Here is a 23132-nt window from a genome sequence, read left to right as displayed (position 1 = left end):
GTTAGAAGGAGGCCTTTTGGCCCTAAGCTCACATGCACGGCTGTCTTTATGTTGTGTCTGTCTGCTACTCAAAGTGTGTGAGCCTGAAAGCTAGTGTGAATACCGTATTATGTAACAAGTGTCTATGTGCCACACATCAGTCCACTACATGTGAGTACAGTCTTTCCATCATTTTATGTACTGCTCCATCTCAGAATTTCCATTATCGTTATTTCTTTACCGAATTCCTCATGCCTTCTCCCAATGCCCTGTGTCCACATAATATAATTTGATCCGAAATTATTAAGACATAGATTTCATGTGTGTGGAGTGCTAATGGCCATTTATTGTTTCACGTTTTGTATAGGCTAACTGAAAAGCAAGCAGGCAAGTTTCACATTCCTGCTAAAAAAAGGTTTTATCTACAAGCTACAGAGTGTTAATTTTTCACTAAATGTATTAACGCTACACAGAACACAAAAGTTAGTAAATAATATAACCAACACAAGAGCTGCACAAAAAGAGAAGCTTCATGAATCGCTGCACACAGCACTACACTGTTATACAAGGAACTGTTTCTTACGAGTTCCTGTAGAGTAATTGTGTTCCTCTGAGAAGCACCATTTCCTCCATTATGAGCGATGCCCGCTCTTCAGTTTGCAAACAGATAAAACATATTTTCTCTGACATATGTTCCCATACTTACTTTGTTATCAACTGCAAACATGTACATCAATCTCCAACCTATTACTGGTTCACTTTATCTAGTTGCACAACTCTACCAGAGCCACTTATTTGCTCACTTATAATTAAGAGCAAAACAATAGAGAGAGAGAGAGAGAGACAATTAGTGATTGAGTCTTACTCACACACTCAAAATAATGCAATTTGTTCTATCCACACTTCACATTCCGCATGCTTTAAGAAAAAATTACTTTCCTACATGGCAACACTGATTATATGTCTCACGATCAGTCTTCGTACTGCTCTGTAGGTAACAGATGGTTAGTTAAAACAGGGCTAAGACCTAATCTGTGAGTATTATATGCTTACATTACTTTTCTATGGTAAGCAATTAACAACAACAATTTCAAATATTCTCTAAATTGTTATTTTTCGAAGTCTATGAAAAACAATGTGTTCCTATTGCATCAAAGTTAGTTCAGTATAGTCAAAATAATATTCTGGTTTAGAATCAACTGATTTTAGTTTTTAATAAACTTTTACTAGTAAATAACAACAAATTATTAAGGACAAAAGTATGCATAACTTGTTAGATCGAACACAGTACAACAAGATTTATTGTCAGAAGTTTCACACAATTATGAATGTGTAGGAATGGGTGCACAGAATATAAAAAAATGCAATAATTTTTTTAAATTATTTTTATCAACCTATGCTAGTGCTATATATTGTATTAATTTATCATTCCAATGTAAACACAAACACACAAAGGTATTGCATGAAAGTTCAGTCACATTTTGGAAATCATACTATTCAGTAGACTATCTTTCAATATTTTATGGCAGGCAGAAACAAACTGAAAGATGACAAGTTCACATATGAGTAATTAAAAGTCTGTCTATAAAATGGATTTCAATTTTTTTTAAGCAGAAGGGAGTAATGTAAAGGACAATCAAAGCAGATTAAAACTATATAAAAAATTCTTTTACATTCACTGTTTTATCTGTACATCTGCATAAAAAAATTGAAAATAAAAAAAAATTTAATCAGTCTTCTCAATGAATAAACAAAAGTCTTTGAGAAGTGGACATAAATATTTCAAATCGGCACTCTAATGGCAAGTGTTAGATCATTCTGGGACAGGATACAAACACAGTACAACAAGATTTATATTCTGAAGATTACAAATCAATTAAGACAATGTGAGGTGGTGTGAATATTGAAAATGGCAAGCTCTTCACAATTTTGGTCAATAAGCAGGCCTACTTGTCAACTGCAATAGTGAAACAAAGGCAAACAAATCAGTTGCAACATTTGAACTGAACATCCCCCTTATGCAGATGGTAAATTTCTATCGTTCAGTGTAGCAATAGGTGTACTACTTTATTTTATACAACTTTTTCAGAATCTTCTGAACAGTTCCACATTTGACTGTGTTCTTTTCAAATCATATTTACGAAATTTCCACATAATAATCACACACTAAGAGGAAATTGAAACTATCATGTAAGAAACTGATGAATAAGCAACATAAATATAAAAATAGTGATGTTATGGAATAGGTCAATACTTGCAAATGAGGGCCCAAAGCAATGGACAATAATAAAATCATCGATTATAAGTTCTGGTTTCATCATGCGGGGCTTTCCCCCTTAATAAACAAGTAATTTTTATGATAAACATGCATCAAGAACCAGGTGGCAACTTGAAAAAAAGCTAGAAAACTGAACATTTAAATAAACACACTGCAACCTTGTCCAACTCACTCCACAACAACATAGTAATTTGTGTGTACATTCCATCAAACAATAAATCTTCGAATCAAGTGTAGTCACTGCCTCTTGACCTGTGGCAATGGTTAAGGCTTAAAAAGGAAAACATACTCCACACTAATGAACACACCAAGTGAATACTCAATAATAAGGTAAACCAATTTACTGAATACACTGTTAGCAACTTATCAGACTGTGGCAGGAACTTTGCCACATTAACATGGAGTTTTGCACTCTTGCTTTATGAAATGTTGCATCCCTTCAATTTCCAGTTTGGTTTGACCAATCCTTTTTCTCTTAATCATCTCTTCTAAGCTCCTAAGCAACTCTACTATTTTTATCTGTATTCCTATATGTACCCTGAATCTAAGGTCTTTTTCTTTCATTTTACAATGCTCTAAACTCTAGGTGTTGGCTAAATATATTCCATCTTCTCTTCCTATTACATGTTAAAAATTCCCTTGGATTCATTCCATTCTGCATTACTTAAAAGCAATGTGTACATGTCACATCTTCATGTCTGAATGACTGTGTACGCAAAGCAGGAGAGGGAGGGGTGAGAAAAAGGGGGCGTGGGCATGGAGGATGGATTCCATATCATGCATATAAAATTCACCCACAATATTTTAAATGCAATACTGTGACCTGGAAGCAGTAGTAATTTAATGAATTATAAATGTAGCACAAGAGAGTTGTCGTATATTCAAAATACACCAAAAGCACAATAATAAAATTTTAACAAATGAGTAAAAAAATAGTTACAGAAAATATATCATTCACAAAACAGCCAAATGCTGTAGGAACATCTCTATTGTAGAAGCTCACCATAAACACAATGATCACATCTCACACATATTTCCATTTCTTGTCAAAATTAAGTGAAATCTCATTTGTACTGCTGTGGCAAAAGTTTGCAAAGTCCTTCCTGAATAGTACGCATAGAATTCAAGTCAGATCGCACAACTTCTACAAGGCGATCAATGCCATCTTGTTCCATTTCCAGAAATTTTCGTAAGTCATCACCAAACATTGCTGAACTTCGTAAACCACTTCCTGGTCCTGCTGTGCCATCAACTCCTCGCCTCAAGCGTACCTGAGACAGACTTTCATTCAGTCTAGCTTTAACAACAGATGGAGCAGAAAGATGGGCTTGAAGTGCCTGCAATCGACTCAACAGAGCCTCTTCACGAGGGTCAAGCGCTTGCCCTGCTTTACGTCTGATCTGCTGTCTGCCGACTACAACTAGTGCTCTATGCTCCAACGAAAGTGCTCGGCGACGTTGCTCAGAAACCTTAGCAGCTGTACGTGCCAATGCTGCACGCAAAGTAGAAACTTCAGCAGCTGACCGATCTAATGCTGCTAAGTGTGCAGCTGCCTCACGTTCTTGGGCTTTAGCACGTGCTGCAAGTGCTTCAAACCCAATGACAGGGACAGGTATGAGATTAGCTGAATCTGGATTTTCAGCCTGTGCTTGTTTCCAGAGACGGGCATCAATACCTGGAGGAGGCTCTGAAAGGTATCGTTCCACTTCAGGAGACAACAGGAGAGTAAGGGGCAGCACTGACTCTGCACCCAGCTGGGTCAAATGTTGACGTATGCCCGCTGCCAGTTCTGCTGCTCCACAGCGACGTTTTGCTGTTCCTAACTGCTGTTGTGCTTCTTCAGCATAAAGGCTCACTGTTGTTCTCTGAGGTCCTACAGAGCGAATACTGTCGATGTGAATCGTAGCTCTATCTCCCAATGCAGTTTGCAAGATCTGGACAAGCTGCGACTGGCCAGCTCGCACATCTGCCTCTGCCTTTGCAAACGTGAGCAATACAAGCCCTTCACGAGCTTCTTCGGGATCTACTCTGCGACTGTAAGCTATACCCTTAAATCGACACAAAGGGTTAGCAGGAGTAAATTCTACAGGTGGTTGGCCAGGTAAATAGTAACCTTTTCCACAACCCCACAAGGCCTGAAGCATGTTAAATTTTGCCAGTACTTGATCACGTTCATCACCAAATATCTGCACAAAGTACACAGCCCTTGCAATGGCCTCTTCCCCTTTCAAAGGTGCTTGTTGCTGCTGCAAAAATGACTGCTGCTGTTGTGGTTGAGAAAATAAACCAGTGCTTCCAAATGCTCCTATTGATGTCGCCGGTTTTGCACCAAACGCGCCAAAAGATCCAAATCCAGTTTGTTGTTGGCCGGTAGTTCCAAATCCACCAAATGTCGGAGCAGTTCCTGTCCCAGATACGGCTGATCCAGCACCAAACTGTAAACTGCCAGTACCAAATCCACCAGTCCCAGCTGCTGTCGTGGTTGTGGCACCAAAGCTGAATCCAGTATTCTGCGTTGATCCAAGGCCGCCAAAACCAAAACCTGTTGTTGTTGTGGCTGCTGTAGTACCCAGGCCAAAACTAGGAGTACTAAAGGAGAAACCTGTGGCTGCCGGTTTAGCGGCTGTCGTTAACGAGGAGCCAAAACCAAAAGATGGTGCAGACGTTTGCGTTGGGAATTTTGCAGTATTACCGAAACTGAATGCCATTATGTTAACTTAAAATAGGGCTATAAAAGTATCACTACACCTTCAAATTCTTAACTTCCTGGCCACAAAAAACACTCTTCCAACGCACATTTGCTTTGTAGCCAACCTGTTAACATTACGTAACCGTGAAATTAGGCAAGTATATTAAAGACATGGTCAAAACCTAAATGGTGGTGGAAAACGCAATTCAATTAACGGTTATTGAGAATGAATTCTAGTTCACATCAGGATGCTAAATAATGCAAAAAACTGTCACAGTACGAAACCAGAGCAGCGTTCCTGTAATAGGTCACGGATATTATATTCTACGCTAACGATACACTTTATTGTCACAGTTTTGCAGCACCCACTGACAATCTCAACTGTCCGTCGTCAATGTGTGTTTGTGTTTCCACCAGAATATCTAATTATTACTGCTTTAAGTGTGCGAACTTTTTCCACACAATTTTAATATCTGTTCCTGATAAGTTAGAAAAAAATCAGTACAGTGATCTTCTTTACAGGGCGCGAAAACAAATATATTTACAGCTCATAAGAAACTGGACCGTTGTCAATTAGTTTTCCACACTTCATCTAAACCATGCCCCACCATTAACAGAAATAATCACACTCACTATTTATTACCACAATACAGAGAATTTAAATATCAACATTCCAAACCCTATGTATGAAAGATATGTTACATTACTATGTTATCAAAGATTACACATTCAGAACATATCACGCCATGTCTCTACATGGATGAATTACTTACGCGTGCATCTCCCCACCGCTACCATTACATGCATATTAACTTAACCCCACGTCGAAGTTGGAAACACTACTGACGTGACTTTCAAGGTGCAGAAAAGTGAACATATTCGTACGGGAGCTACTGTAGTTGCGCAGCTTTTAGATGAAGAGGTTATAGTGACGATGACGAAGAAGAAATGGACCCAAAAATGTTGGGTACGAAAATGGGTATCACCGCCCATGTCGTGCTGGCTCTATACATGAAGGCATGAGTAGACCGTTTCTTGCTGTAGTAATAAGATGCAGCCAAAATACGCGATACTGCATGAGATTAGGTGATAGCTGATGAGGTCGTCTAAAACGAGAATGAAGATTGGAGTTTGCAAGTAGTGAGACTTCGGTGAGGAGGGGAGAGGGGGATGCAGTGAAGCGGATGCAGTGCACATGCATTGCTGTAATGACAGTGGTTGGGCAGGGCAAGCCTTTTAGCAGCCATTAATGTCAGAAACCCAAGTGCAGAAACTTTGGAAGTGATGAAGTCATATTCGAACTCTGACGAGAGGCAGTACTGTCGAGAGAATGTCTCTGGTGGTGTGCCATCATAGATGCATTGCTCACCTTGTAATTCTTCCACAACAAGAAGGTCACCGATTAGTTTGACTGAGATCTTATCAGGTCAGAACTGGTGTTGCTCCACTCGTGACATAATTACATTGTCGTCTAGGTTAACATTCGGGATTTCGCCTGTGTGAGTACCGATACTATCAGTAATATCATACAGGTATAACTATGTTGACCATAACAAAGGTCAATTTCCCATGCAGAAATCTGTCAAAGGTATTGTCACACTGTGTAATTACTTTATGAGGTCCTGAGTGGGGCGGATGTGGTGCTGGCCGTACAGTATTGTCATTCAGCATTATATGATAACAGCCATGAAGAGCTTTATGGACGAAAATTTTCTGGGGTCCAGGCGCTTACATTGGTAGGAGCATTAAGGGGCAATATGTTACTTGATTTTGCAGACAAGCTGTGGCAGTTCTTTGTTTGTTGGCATTTGTGACATTTCAGTGAAATCTCCCAGAAGAGTGAAGGTTTCTCCACAAAGGAGTTCTAAGAGAGAGGCACTGAGGTCTGCTTTATAAGCCGTATACACACCTAGAAGAACCCGTAGGGTGGCTGCAATCCATTACCACCACAGGGTGTTTTTAGTGTGTGATGCCAGCAATATACGAAACCATTACTTTGTGAATGATAAGTTGTTGTTCAAAAGCACTAGAGACCACAGGTATGACAGAGTTCAGTAATAAGTTGTTAGAAACGTTTTGCATAATTGAATTTGTGTGTGTTTGCAGTTCTTGTTCTTGTTTATGCTCACATTCTGACCGCTAATGCATAGGGTTTATTTATGTGAGCCCAGCTGTTTATCTTTGTCTTCTTTGCAGTAATAGTATTCTTTGTATTACTTTTGTTGCATATGAAAAGTCAACTGTTGTAAAGAAAGCCAGTTATTTTAATTAATAAGTAATTTCATAAACAGCTTTAGTAGTCCCTCTTAGCAAACCTCCACTATTCACATCAAAAGTGCTCTCTCGAATTGCGTACCCTGGTCTGTTGTTATTGTAACAGGGCAACCAAAATGAGAAATCCAGTCACTCATAAAGGCTATTGCAATTGTTTTCAGCACTGATGCCTGGAGTTGGTGCAGCCTCGACCCAGTGTGTCATTCTGTCAATTGCACATGGAATATATCAATACGCATTTGACTCTGGAATGGACCCAACGAGATCTAAATGGAAATACAGAAAACAGCACTTAGGAATAGAGTAGCAGCCAAGTCGTGGTTGTGTATGGGTCCTATACTGGAACGCTGATAGGCAGTGCATGCTTGCATCCAAGATTTACAGTCTTCATCGACATTTGGTCAGGTGAATCGGTCCGCGACAAGCTTCATCATTACACAAGTCATAGCGGGATGTGAAATTCCATGCAGTTTATCGAAAGCGGCTCATCTCATGCTGCGTGATACCAGTGGATGAAGGTGATTCTGTGGGACATCACATAGCACTTGTTTTGAAGAACCTGTTGTGGAGCGGCAGGTGGAATTAATTGTTTTGAAATGTTCCTACTATTTATTTGATGCTGTTGTTTGCTGTTCTCAACACTGGCTCTCTAACTACAATTTGGCAACCAGAAAGTGATTAGCAATACGTGAAGCCTGTAATTAGAATTCCTAGTGCCCACTTCATCTGAGAAATACATTTATAGCTACAGCTTATAGCTCTGAGGAATTAGGAGATTGTCTGGGATTCATAATCAAAAACCATTCTCTCTAAAATGTTCACGATATTCTGAAAGTCACAGACCAAAAAGAATCCACACAAACCAGCTACCAAAGCAGTTCAAAGTCTAATGCGCTGATGCAACTATAACTGTTCAAATTAAATGTTTAAGTGAATGCTCGCCATAATTTGATGATAATATTCATCAAACGCCATGCTAAATAAGGTAGAATGTCTGTCCCGCGGTAGCACGTGAAAATAGAACATACGCAAACTGAAGATAGATCATTAAAGTCATCCCAGAATTAACACTTCACTCAAAACGATTTCATGGTTATGCGTATCCCGAGTAACTTATTACTGCATCCGAGGCTGTTTATATCAACGGTACCGACGCGACGCGACTCCCGGCACAGGTGGTTCGCTAATCAGCGTCTGGAGAGAACTGGGGCCTTTTTCTCTCGCGCAGCGTTCTTATATGTAAAGCCGCGGTGCGGACGGCTAAGGGAAGGACTGATCAAATCCGCTCTCACGACTAGCCGCTGGGCTAGTAATGCACCACTTTAAGTTATTGAATACATCATTGCTTCCTTTGCTGATGGCCGATGAAGCTCTCAATTTAAATGTGCAATCAGCACACAGGTAAGTAATCATACTAAAAGTGTGACGTGGCTAAGTCAAATACTTTGGGCGAGAGAATTAATTTAATTACACTACACGCAGTAGACGAGCTCTGAACTTGCCCTTTGAAGATACCCTATCGCTATAGTTTTATAGTTATTCAGTTGAAACTCCTCACATCATTATGATTATAGCGGATCTTCCTTTTACATAAATTTAAACATCCTAGCTTTATTTAATCGCCTACTTAATCTATCTTGCTTCCTTTATTTCTAAGACAAAAACCAGAAAATCATGAATTTCAAGTAAAATTTTAATTTGTGAGATCCAGAATACTGTTTCTACTAAATTATTATGCAAAAGGAATCTAAATATAAATTTTTAAGTTTCTAGCTCTTTTCTGTTGCGCCAACGATTTTTACAGAAAAACATCCAAATTTCGAAAATGGTTAAAGTTGTTGTTGTTGTTGTTGTTGTGGTCTTCAGTCCTGAGACTGGTTTGATGCAGCTCTCCATGCTACTCTATCCTGTGCAAGCTTTTTCATCTCCCAGTACCTACTGCAACCTACATCCTTCTGAATCTGCTTAGTGTATTCATCTCTTCGTCTCCCTCTACGATTTTTACCCTCCACGATGCCCTCCAATACTAAATTGGTGATCCCTTGATGCCTCAGAACATGTCCTACCAACCGATACCTTCTTCTGGTCAAGTTGTGCCACGAACTTCTCTTCTCCCCAATCCTATTCAATACGTCCTCATTAGTTACGTGATCTACCCATCTAATCTTCAGCATTCTTCTGTAGCACCACATTTCAAAAGCTTCTATTCTCTTCTTGTCCAAACTATTTATCGTCCACGTTTCACTTCCATACATGGCTACACTCCATACGAATACTTTCAGAAATGACTTCCTGACACTTAAATCTATACTCGATGTTAACAAATTTCTCTTCTTCAGAAACGCTTTCCTTGCCATTGCCAGCCTACATTTTATATCCTCTCTACTTCGACCATCATCAGTTATTTTGCTCCCCAAATAGCAAAACTCCTTTACTACTTTGAGTGCCTCATTTCCTAATCTAATTCCCTCAGCATCACCCGACTTGATTAGACTACATTCCATTATCCTTGTTTTGCTTTTGTTGATGTTCATCTTATATCCTCCTTTCAAGACACTGTCCATTCCATTCAACTGCTCTTCCAAGTCCTTTGCTGTCTCTGACAGAATTACAATGTCATCGGCGAACCTCAAAGTTTTTATTTCTTCTCCATGAATTTTAATACCTACTCCTAATTTTTCTTTTGTTTCCTTTACTGCTTGCTCAATATACAGATTGAACAACATCGGGGAGAGGCTACAACCCTGTCTTACTCCCTTCCCAACCACTGCTTCCCTTTCATGTCCCTCGACTCTTATAACTGCCATCTGGTTTCTGTACAAATTGTAAATAGCCTTTCGCTCCCTGTATTTTACCCCTGCCACCTTTAGACTTTGAAAGAGAGTATTCCAGTCAACATTGTCAAAAGCTTTCTCTAAGTCTACAAATGCTAGAAACGTAGGTTTGCCTTTCCTTAATCTTTCTTCTAAGATAAGTCGTAAGGTCAGTATTGCCTCACGTGTTCCAGTGTTTCTACGGAATCCAAAGTTATTGAACTGATATCCAACACATATTGATTTAGTATTACTCCTGACATGTTAGAAACGTTTCAGGTTATTTACTTGATTTTTAAAGTATTGTGCAACATTTATGATGTCAGAGCTAGTTACAGCGGACTGGCTGGCACACAATGGAAAGACTGATGTGAATTTTATAAGGCGTGAGTAGGCTGCTTCCCTACACTATGACATCGTGGCTTTCAATGCGGAATCTCAATGTACTGTAAGATTTTGAAAACAGCCAAAAGCCGCACTTTGTATTTTCTGTTTACCGCTTTTGCTCTTCAAATGAAAAAGAGCATCATCAGAATATACAGCGTAAAAGATACAAACTGAAATAATACGAGAACTTGCACTGATGTTATGTAAAGTACATATTATATTTGCAGTATGGTGACTTATGTTCAAAGTTGACTCATGGCATTAAAGATTGTGTATAAGTGGGCTGCCTGTTCTAAAGACTAGACTGGATGTACTACAGTACACAAACTTACATTTAAAGTATGTTTAAAGTACAGACGTAAATCATAATATTAACACCACCAAAGATGATATTGACTGTGCAACACATGGAGGTAGAATTTTTTCCTCCATGATACGACAGTACTTATATTGCTCATGGTATACTGTATCCAAAGATAATTTATATCTACAGAAAACGAAATTAACTTTTAATCACCTCTTTTTTATGTATAGACATCTTATATCTGTACATATCTGCTTATCTTTCCAAAAATACTATTACATCTGCAAAAATTACAACAAAATTACATCATAAGAAATACGTATTTCGAAGTGTCTTTACAAAAATCCATTCAGTACTACCGTTTCTAAAAATATTTCTGTCAGGATAACATAGGAGGTGTTATATTTTGGTTACTTGTCTACAAAACTTCACCATATAACTGGAAGAACCCACATAAATTAAATACTTTTTGTTTGGTTACTACATTTTGTGGGTTTTTCTTCTTCTCTACAAAAAATAGAAATTCTTCAGAAATATTTAACAGAACACCTTTATGTCCAATGTGGATAATTTTCATACTATCTTGAATATCTCCTAATGTATGTGGTTAGTTGTCCTAAAATCTTGAAACAGTGCCACACAATTTGAATTTAAATTTCCATGATCCTTATAATGTATTTTAAACATTCTTCTAGTTTGGCCAACGTATGTGGTCTGGCAATTTTGGCAGTTCATTTTATATACCCCTGAATTATTGAATTTGACCATATGCACATTCTTTTTGTGTATTAGTTAACATCTAAGGGAGTTACTAGATCGAAATGCTACTTTAATTTACAGTCTTAGGAATCATCTCACAATATGGTCTGTTATAGGACCTTTGTACGTGGGTGTAATACACCTTTCCTTTTCCACAGCCTTTTATGCTATTGCTTTTCTTTCGTTTAATATTTTTCTGTATAATGTGGTACAGTTTCATTGTATTACGTTCTTGGTAACGGTTCCTTAATGCAACCTTTTTGATTATCTGTAACTCTGTCTTCATTTGTAAGTGGTAACTTTAACATTCTGTGTGAAGCTGAATATTTTGTGTACTATATTAGATTATCTGAATTATTACTAATAATTATAACTGATTATGTAGACTTCCTGTAAACTTCACAAATATGTTTCCCATTTAATCTACTAATTGATAAATAGAGAAAATTGATGCTACCATCAGTTTCATGTCAACTGTAAACTTAGCTTTTGGTTGCATTTGATTGAGTTTGTTTCTTACTTCATTTAAATCTTGCTCTTTCCTTCAAGCAGAGCAATACCATCGTCTACATAACAGTGATAATACGGTATTTTTTGCTTTATATCGGGAATTCATCGAAAAATGTAATTTCCCAGCCATTAAGATAAGTTTCTGATATGGTGCTGGATAAACTATTACACATCGCTAGACCATCTCCCATGTGGTAAATTATTCCAGTAAAGGTAAAATATATGAAATCAGACTCAATTACAAAACGTCTAACAACTCTACAATCTCACTTACTGCCTTAGATTTATGCTGTAGTAAATTACATTTAGTTACTTCTAATGTTTCATCAATTGGTATATTAGTAAACACATTAGTAACATCCTAAGTGGCGAAAAATGCGTCTTCTGGGATAGTCACAATTATTTAATTGTTAGCAAACCAGATGCTGAAAGTTTTGTCAAATTTGTACACACTTTTAAGTTTTTTATCGAGTACATAATTCAATTCACTATTGGTAGCATGTTTATTATTATTAATAATTACACACATAAAAAAAGTTTTGCATCACCCCAGTTCCCAGAACTCCTGAAGATAGACGTTGACCCTGGATATTGTATCACAGTCAGAATCCCTTTGATTGTTCAGATATTTCACCAAACCCGCCCAAGGATGTGAACAGCCATGCATGAGCAGCGCCTATTAGACGGAGGGGATTCGACATCCACTCGGTTCTAGTCAATCCACCAGGAAGGAGGTACATGGCTCGTGTTGTCTGTAGTTCAGCCTTGCCTAGACGGTCAATACCGCAGTTCGATCGTGTCTGCATTGTTACTTTGTACCAGAAAGGGCTCTCAACAACGCAGGTGTCCAGGCATCTCGTAGTGAACCAAAGCGATGTTGTTCGGACATGGAGGAGATACAAAGAGACAGGAACTGTCGATAACACGCCTTGCTCAGGCCGCCCAAGGGCTACTACTGCATTGGATGACCGCTACCTACAGATTATAGCTTGGGGGGAACCCTGACAGCAACGCCATACTATTGAATAATGTTTTACGTGCAGCCACAGGACGTCGTGTCACCACACGAACTGTGCGCAGTAGGCTGCATGATGCGCAACTTCACTCCTGACGTCCATGGCGAGGTCCATCTTTGCAACCACGACACCATGCAGTGCGGTACAGATGGGCCCAACAACATACTAGATTAGATTAGTACTTGTTCCATAGATATGAATATGACACTTCGTAATGATGTGGAACGTGTCAAGTTAATAAAATGTGTCTATACAAGATATTACAATACACAAAATATTACATGACACTCAATATTTTTAATTTTTTTGTGGGGGTTGGGAAATTACCCACTTACTATATCCAAAAATTCACCTAATGAGTAGAAGGAGTTGCCATTAAGAAATTCTTTTGATTTCCTTTTTAATGCTATATGGCTATCTGTCAGACTTTTGGTGCTATTAGGTAAGTGACCTAAGACTTTTGTGGCAGCATAATATACCCACTTCTGAGCCAAAGTTAGATTGATCCTTGAGTAGTGAAGATCATCCTTTCTCCTAGTGTTGTAGCCATGTACACTGCTATCACTTTCGAATTCGTTCGGATTGTTAATAAGAAATTTCATAAGTGAATATATATATTGTGAGGCTACAGTGAAGATCTCTAGTTCTTTAAATAAGTGTCTGCAGGATGATCTTGGATGAGCTCCAGCAATTATTCTAATTACACGCTTTTGTGCAATGAACACTCTTTTACTCAATGATGAGTTACCCCAGAATATGATGCCATACAAAAGCAGAGAATGAAAATAGGCGTGGTAAGCTAATTTATTCAGATGTATATTTCCAAGATTTGCAGTGACCCTAATATCATAAGTAGCTGAACTCAAACGTTTCAGCATATCCTCAGTGTGTTTTTTCCAGTTCAACCCCTCATCAATGCATACACCTAGAAATTTTGAATATTCTACATTAGCTACCGATTTCAGATCGAAGTCTATATTTATTAATGGTGTCATTCCATTTACTGTGTGGAACTGTATATACTGTGTTTAGTCAATGTTTAATGAGAGCTCATTTGCAGAGAACCACTTAATGATTTTCTGAAAACATCGTTTGCAATTTCACCAGTTAATTCTTGTCTGTTGGGTGTGATAGCTATACTTGTATCATCGGCAAAAAGTACCAGCTTTGCATCTTCATAAATATAGAATGTCAAGTCATAAATATATATTAAGAACAGCAGAGGTCCCAAGACCAATCCTTGCGGCACCTCATTCTTGATTGTTCCCCAGTTTGAGAAATCACCAGTTTTTTGCATATTATGTGAACTGTTTATTTCAACTTTCTGCAGTCTTCCAGTTAGGTATGATTTAAACCTTTTGAGCACTGTCCCATTCATACCACAGTACTTGAGCTTGTCTAGAAGTATTCCATGATTTACACAATCAAAAGCCTTTGATAGATCACAAAAAATCCCAATGGGTGACTTCAGGTTACTGAGAGCATTTAATATCTCATTAGTGAAAGTATATATAGCATTTTCCGTTGAAAAACCCTTCTCGAAACCAAACTGATATATTGTTAAAACTTTATTTTTACAAAGGTGTGAAGCTACTCTACAATACATTACTTTTCTAAGAATTTGGATAAGGCAGTCAGAAGAGAGATTGGGCAGTAGTTGCTGACATCAGATGTATCCCCTTTTTTATGCAGTGGTTTAACAATGGCATAATTCAGTCTATCTGTGAAAATACCCTGTTTCAGAGAGCTATTACAAATGTGGCTAAGAATGCCACTCATTTCTTGGGAACGAGATTTTATTATCCTGCTGGAAATGCCATCAATTCCATGTGAGCTTTTATTCTTGACAGAGTTTATTATCTTCCTAATTTCAGAAGGAGCAGTATGTGGAATTTCAGTTGTATCAAATGGTGTGGGTAAGGCCTCTTCCATTAACTGCCTTGCTTCTTCTAATGCACATTTAGATCCTATTTTCTCTACAACATTTAAAAAATGATTATTCAAAATGTTTTCGACCTCTGGCTTGTTGTTTATCAAGTTTCCATTCGCTTTCATGGTGATGCCATCATCCTGTACTCTTGGTTGCCCTGTCTCCCTTGTAATAATATTCCAAATTGTTTTGATATTGTTATCAGAGGTATTAATCTCAGACATGATGCACATGCTTCTGGACTTTTTAATAAACTTTCTTAATGTAGCACAATAGTTTTTATAATATTTGGCTGTTTCTGGGTCAGTACTCTTTCTTGTTGTTAGATACAGTTCCCTTTTGTGGTTACAAGATATTTTTATTCCTTTAGTAAGACAAGGTTTTTTTGCATGGTTTCTTATAATTAGATTTAACTACTTTCTTGGGGAAACAGTTTTCAAATTCTCCTACAAGCGTATCATGAAATAAGTTATATTTTAAATTAGCATCGGGTTCCTTGTACACCTCATCCCAGTCTAACTGCTGAAGATTTTCTCGGAAATTTCTAATTGTTGAGTCATTAATTGAATGCACAACTTTGGAAGGTAGTTTTGAATTACTGAATGGAGGTATGTTATATACTGTAACTAGCTGAGCATCATGCTCAGAAAGCCCATTCTCAACAGGACAACAATTTATGTTTTGTAAACCTATCTTGGACTATAAAAGTTTTATCTATCAATGTGCTGCTGTCCTTTACTACCCGAGTAGGAAAATTAATGACAGATGTCAAATTGAAAGAACCGAGCAAGACTTCCAGGTCATTCTTCCTATTTACACTCTTTCAGTAAATCAACATTGAAGTCCCCACAAATAATAATTTGCTTTCCCCTATCTGACAGATAGCACAACAAGGCATCCAATTTTTCCAGGAATAAATGAAAGTTTCCTGAAGGGGACCTATATACTGTTACAATTATAAAAGAGCCCTCCTTCAGTTTAAGTTGACAGGCACATGCTTCTATATGTTGCTCTAGACAAAACTTTTTTGTGCAGCTAGTTTATAACCATTGATATTTACCTTTTCCATATCAGACACAATGTGATGCTCAGACAGGCATAGTATATCTATTACATTATCAGATTCAATGTCATCTAAACAAACCAGGAGCTCATCTAATTTATTCTTCAATCCAGGAATATTTTGGTGAAAAATGAACAACACAGGATTGGCATCACATTCACTTCAACGATGAGTGTCGCATATGCCTTCAACCAGACATTCGTCGGAGACGTGTTTGAAGGCAACGCAGTCAGGCTGAAAGCCTTAGACACACTGCCCAGCGAGTGCAGCAAGGTGGAGGTTCCCTGCTGTTTCGTGGTGGCATTATGTGGGGCCAACGTACGTCGCTGGTGGTCATGGAAGGCGCCATAACGGCTGTACAATATGTGAATGCCATCCTCTGACCAATAGTGCAACCATATCACCAGCATTCGTCTTCATGGACAACAATTCGTGCCCCCATCGTGCACATCTTGTGAATGACTTCCTTCAGGATAACGACATCGCTCGACTAGAGTGGCCAGCATGTTCTCCAGACATTAACCCTATCGAATATGCCTGGGATGGATTGAAAAGGGCCGTTTATGGACAATGTGACCTACCAACCTCTCTGAGGAATCTACGCCGAATCGCCTTAGAGGAGTGGGACAATCTGGACCGTCAGTGCCTTGATGAACTTATGGATAGTATGCCATGACGAATACAGGCATGCATCAATGCAAGAGGTCGTGCTATTGGGTGTTATAGGTACTTGTCTGTACGGCAATCTGGACCACCACCTCTGAAGGTCTCGCTGTATGGTGATACAACATACAATGTGTGGTTTTCATGAGCAATAAAAAGGCCAGAAATGATATTTATGTTGATCTCTATTCCAATTTTCTGTACAAGTTCCGGAATTCTCAGAACCAATGTGATGCAAAACTTTTTTTATGTGTGCATAATTGATTTGTCAGGTTGACATATTTTAATCTGAGCTCATTCAGTAGGAATCCTTAGCGTCATCACCTTCAATCTAAGTTTTTCTAATGGGTTAAATACGAATAGAGAGGTATCAATTTTTCTGTTTCGGTCGGTCTGGAACTTATTGAGTAGAGCTTTACTAATGTTTTTGTCATTGTGTTCGAAATACTATAATATTTTGTCACTGTAATCTTTGTCATATAATAGCTCTGTAGAATTACCCTCATCAGATTTTATCACTAGACCTTCTGCATCTAGAAATTTCTTGTTTAAAGTTTATACTGGTGTAGAGAAGCATTTGCGTTTAGTATATTATGTAGGACTTTGCTAGTTTGTAAGCTACTTTAGTTTCTTCATATTTGTTTAATATGATACAAATACAAGCTTAGAAATTATTTCTTTAATGTATTTCTTCCATAAATAGTACTTTAAGTTATGCTGAAGTCCTTTCTCCAATAGGTCTGTGTCACTCTTGTTCAGTCGTATTTTTGTTAAATTGATGTGCTTGTCGTAGAATTTAATTTGTGTTTCTGAGTCACTTATGATGACATCCGTAGCGAGTTGTGACAAGTCATAAAGTTGTGGAATTTAAAATTTTCCCAGGGAATTAAATGTTTGAAGAGATTTCGGGATTGCAGCTGGTCGTCGTAAACTGTACTCCACGATATTTCAATTAGACACCTGCCAGTGATCTTCAGGTGGACCATTGAAGACTGTCAAAGATGTTCTCCATACCACCTTATATAGTGCACTGATAGTATTGCCATGCAGGCGAGTATTAATAAAAACATTATTCTAAATCATTATTGTAATCTAGATGCAAATATACTGTATTGCTTGAGATGTTGCATTCGTATATTCAACACTTCCAGTCAGGAGACCTGAAAGCACTGAGTGTGTTAGCACTTAGTATTGGATGACTGAATATTATCATCCAGTGAATTTGATTTCGTGTATATATTTAAATTAACTTTCTGTGTGTTCACATTTTATATCTCAGTGCACTCAGTGTACCCACATACTACTGACATTGAAATAATGCAACATTTTTATGAAAACAACTATGAGGCCAGTTATTACTTCATGAAAAATTCGCTTGTACAATCAAGACAAAAAAGTGCAAAACATCTCCTATCGAGCGCCTTCCACTCAGTGAATCAACTCCCTCACTGATCTTCAGACTTCTGGCCTCCTGAACGTCAGCGCATCACAGAGCCCTGTCTCTGAATTAACAGAGTGCTCCTTTAAATCGGACTGAAATACACTCCTGGAAATTGAAATAAGAACACCGTGAATTCATTGTCCCAGGAAGGGGAAACTTTATTGACACATTCCTGGGGTCAGATACATCACATGATCACACTGACAGAACCACAGGCACATAGACACAGGCAACAGAGCATGCACAATGTCGGCACTAGTACAGTGTATATCCACCTTTTGCAGCAATGCAGGCTGCTATTCTCCCATGGAGACGATCGTAGAGATGCTGGATGTAGTCCTGTGGAACGGCTTGCCATGCCATTTCCACCTGGCGCCTCAGTTGGACCAGCGTTCGTGCTGGACGTGCAGACCGCGTGAGACGACGCTTCATCCAGTCCCAAACATGCTCAATGGGGGACAGATCCGGAGATCTTGCTGGCCAGGGTAGTTGACTTACACCTTCTAGAGCACGTTGGGTGGCACGGGATACATGCGGACGTGCATTGTCCTGTTGGAACAGCAAGTTCCCTTGCCGATCTAGGGAATGGTAGAACAATGGGTTCGATGACGGTTTGGATGTACCGTGCACTATTCAGTGTCCCCTCGACGATCACCAGTGGTGTACGGCCAGTGTAGGAGATCGCTCCCCACACCATGATGCCGGGTGTTGGCCCTGTGTGCCTCGGTCGTATGCAGTCCTGATTGTGGCGCTCACCTGCACGGCGCCAAACACGCATACGACCATCATTGGCACCAAGGCAGAAGCGACTCTCTTCGCTGAAGACGACACGTCTCCATTCGTCCCTCCATTCACGCCTGTCGCGACACCACTGGAGGCGGGCTGCACGATGTTGGGGCGTGAGCGGAAGACGGCCTAACGGTGTGCGGGACCATAGCCCAGCTTCATGGAGACGGTTGCGAATGGTCCTCGCCGATACCCCAGGAGCAACAGTGTCCCTAATTTGCTGGGAAGTTGCGGTGCGGTCCCCTACGGCACTGCATAGGATCCTACGGTCTTGGCGTGCATCCGTGCGTCGCTGCGGTCCGGTCCCAGGTCGACGGGCACGTGCACCTTCCGCCGACCACTGGCGACAACATCGATGTACTGTGGAGACCTCACGCCCCACGTGTTGAGCAATTCGGCGGTACGTCCACCCGGCCTCCCGCATGCCCACTATACGCCCTCGCTCAAAATCCGTCAACTGCACACACGGTTCACGTCCACGCTGTCGCGGCATGCTACCAGTGTTAAAGACTGCGATGGAGCTCCGTATGCCACGGCAAACTGGCTGACACTGACGGCGGCGGTGCACAAATGCTGCGCAGCTAGCGCCATTCGACGGCCAACACCGCAGTTCCTGGTGTGTCCGCTGTGCCGTGCGTGTGATCATTGCTTGTACAGCCCTCTCACAGTGTCCGGAGCAAGTATGGTGGGTCTGACACACCGGTGTCAATGTGTTCTTTTTTCCATTTCCAGGAGTGTATGTCAATCCTGCTTTAGGACAGGTCTTAAAATCTACCCAGCAGATGGCAGTGAGGCGTTCAGAAGAGAAGATAGAAAATGTTTTGCCAAATGGCTAGCTCTCTCCAAACATAACGTATATAAGACTCCTTGCAATAATGGCCACATCCTTCAGTCAACGTATTTGTATAGAGTTTGACAGACTACAGTAGCTTATATATGTATATATATATATATATATATATATATATATATATAGTTGGTATTCGGAGAAATTAAGTTGACTCAAATTAAGTCATTTTCATCAGTTTTTTGGCATGCAAATACATTATTTCCTTTGTATTTCTTCGTTTACTTGAAGATACCAAGTGTAAACAACGTGCAAATGTCAGTGTGAACACTCAAATTAAGATTAAAAAAAGAATATTGTACGTGTAAAACGAATTATATACCCATGATGTTGCGAATGGAGACAAGGTGATTGATCTGCCTGATCTACCTGATTGTAATCAATTGGATTTTTGTCAAAATTGTATGCAATGGTCTAGTGATGGCAATAAATGTTACAGTGTTTATCCTAATAAACCATATACACATAACAAGAAAATATATAGATCTAAATATTTCCATAATCATGTACTGGATTTGTATAAAACTACTAGTGAAGTAGTACACATATTTATGTTTAAGCCTGATAAAATGGATCGTATTGAATAGCTGTTTGAGATATTTAAGAAACGTTACAAAGGTAAAGCTTTAATATACAAGCATTTTATTGCAAAGATAGCAGAATTGTTAAATACTGATCATCAGATAAAAGTATGTAATACAAAATGTAAAGTATAACGAAATTATGTTAGAAAACCTAAATGGATCAGTATCAAACATTTTCAGTTAGTTTTCTGTGTTGTGCATCATAAGGGACATTTTTCTTTCCATACATAATTATGTAGGCAAATATATTGCCCAGTATTTTCTCATTAAAAGCAGTACATAATTTCATTGTTGTTTTTTATGCATCTCGAAATCCTGATTTAGGTTTTCTGTGATATACTTAAATGCTGGAATGGTACCTTTGAAAGGGCATGGACGATTTCCTTCTTCGTCCTTCCCTAATCCGAGCTTATGCTCCATCTCTAATGACATTGTAGTCGATGGGACGTTATACACCAGTCTCCTCCTCCTCCACAGCATTACATGATCACGCAATGATAAATCAATCTACTAATTATTTTTCCGATTAGTTCGAAACACAACAAATATAAAGTAAGGCATATCATGCTCCACTCAATTATAATATTTTGTGATATCTATCTCAAAATTTTTCTTACTGTTTAATCCAGCTATCTCTGTAGTTTGTAATTCATAAAAAGATATCAGAATTTTTGGATTTTTCAGTATATTTTCTCTTTGCTCTATTTCATAATTACATTCATATTTAACAATAAGTACCTGAATTTCCATGTTTCTACAACAATTTTACCTTTATTTCGTAATGTGTCTTTTACTTCAACTCCATTATTGTAATCAGCCCATCTTAGTATAGCATTTCCAGCACTGGAACTCCATGTAAAAATTTCAGTAATATCACCTTCCCAAATTTCCTACTTATAACCTCTGAAAAATTCATCTAACATTTCCAGTGTATATAGTACTTAGTTTTTCTTCTTTCTTATTTTACCATTATTTAGTATATGTCCTCCCATACATATTTTATCAGTAACATATTCAATAAAACTGATGATGAAATGAAAGAGTGTTCTATTCTAGATAAAACGTATTTCCCTTTTTATGGTTATAAAGTCTAATTATTTTGCCACACAGTTATCAATCAGCTTTTTATTGGATTTTCCCTCACATGTTGGATAATGTACACTGTCATCTTGTACAGTTCTGAAGTTCATGCACAATAGAGAATGATTAGGATGCACCCAATCATCACCAATATTTATGTTAATTCTGTATCCTTGCCAGGAATATTTAAGTTATTTTTGATTTTCACATTCACAGGAAATGAGTAAAACTGATAGCTTTCAATCTCGTTCATTTACTGAGAATAAAATTCTACAATAACTGTTACATTAACACTATTGAAACCGTCAGATCATCATTTTCATCAGTTCAGTTATTACTAAATCCTGAATTTTATCATGATTCAGAATAAATAAAGAATGATTTGGTTAATAAATTATTGGTGCTCCAAATTCAACACTAGGTTTGAATGATGCAATAATATTAGTTTCGTGATGAAAGTGATCATTATGCTTTATGAATATTCCACTAGCTCACTACATACGAAAAAGTCCATCAGTTCCTCAAGTTGACAAATTTCAATAGGCGCCATCTGAAGAACGCCATGAGCATGCAAGCACCACTCACAGCTGCACTTCAGGGCCGCTGTACAAAAGGCAACAGGTCCATTCCCTGAATGGCACAAATGTTGGACAGTTTTGAGCAAACAAAACATGACTTCTCGCAAGCTGCCCTCTTAGCTCAACCTGACCATCCCACTCGCAGCTGTAACCGACTCCAGCCAGTCTGCTGTAGGTGTAGTCCTGCAGCAATGCATCAAGGTGACTTGGCAACCTCTGTCGTTTTTCTCAGCGGAGGTCACACAGCCTCAGCAGTGTTGGTCTGCATGCAGTCACGAGCTCCTTGTTGTGTATGAGGCAATTAGGTATTTCTGCTCCTAGGTGGAGGGGCTCCATTTCACGGTTTTTACTGACCACTACCCTCTAACAAAGGATTTCTGTCACAAGGAGGGCACACACATCTCACCCTGAAAATTACGACAGTACGAATATATCATGCAGTTTGCTACAGATGTGCATCATGTGGCTTGCATCAAAAACATAGACCCTGTTTGTGTTAGTAATTCATGTGCCCTTTCCACTCTCCCTTGGCTATATGGGCAGTGACGCTACCAGGCTATAGACGCCAAGCTCCTGTGATTGCACAGTCACGAAAATATGCGCCTCAACCGGCAACTGCGTTCATTACTAAGTGTCCACCCCCCCCCCTTTGGAATGTGTCAACCCCTGCCTTCCACCAGATTTACGCAAGTCGGCCTTCGAACACTTGCATGGCCTGGCCCACCCTATCATCCATGCATCTACACCACTCATTCAGGAGCATTTATATTGGCTGGGTATCCAGTGTGACTGCACCAACTGAGCGAACACCTGTGTCCACAAAAGCTCTCAAAAGTAGGTATGCCTATTCCCCAAAACGGACCATTACTCCTCACACATAGACATGGATGCCGTAGGCCCCTGCCATCATCCAATGAGTACCAGTAACTCCTTACTGCCTTTGACAGATTCACTTGGCGATTCAGTGTCGCGCTGCTGTCCAACATAACTGCAGACACAAGGCCTTCATAGACGCATGGCTCTCGTATTTCAGGTTCTCCCGCCAAGTCACCATGGAACACAGACGATCCTTCATGTCTTGTGTATTTAAGACTCCTGCAGATACTTGTGGCACACTTGCCCATTTTATGACAATCTACAACCTTGCCACT

General features: G+C 39.1%; 1 protein-coding gene across 1 annotated transcript; it reads right to left on the bottom strand.

Annotated features, from left to right (window-relative positions):
• Positions 1 to 3076: 3076 nt before the first annotated feature.
• Positions 3077 to 5638, bottom strand: LOC124782025 (probable nucleoporin Nup54). Its single transcript, XM_047253907.1, has one exon. The coding sequence runs from the start codon at positions 4963 to 4965 to the stop codon at positions 3322 to 3324; it is 1644 nt and encodes a 547-aa protein (XP_047109863.1). The 5' UTR covers positions 4966 to 5638; the 3' UTR covers positions 3077 to 3321.
• Between the last annotated feature and the right edge of the window lie 17494 nt (positions 5639 to 23132).

The sequence above is a fragment of the Schistocerca piceifrons genome, chromosome 1, assembly GCF_021461385.2.
Source record: "Schistocerca piceifrons isolate TAMUIC-IGC-003096 chromosome 1, iqSchPice1.1, whole genome shotgun sequence".
In the NCBI taxonomy this organism is placed as follows: Eukaryota; Metazoa; Arthropoda; class Insecta; order Orthoptera; family Acrididae; genus Schistocerca; species Schistocerca piceifrons.
This window is presented reverse-complemented; position numbering and strand designations above follow the sequence as displayed.

What these genes read in the sequence shown, in the direction of transcription:
- LOC124782025 (XM_047253907.1), bottom strand. Translation starts at nt 4,965, where the DNA reads ATGGCATTCAGTTTCGGTAATACTGCAAAATTCCCAACGCAAACGTCT.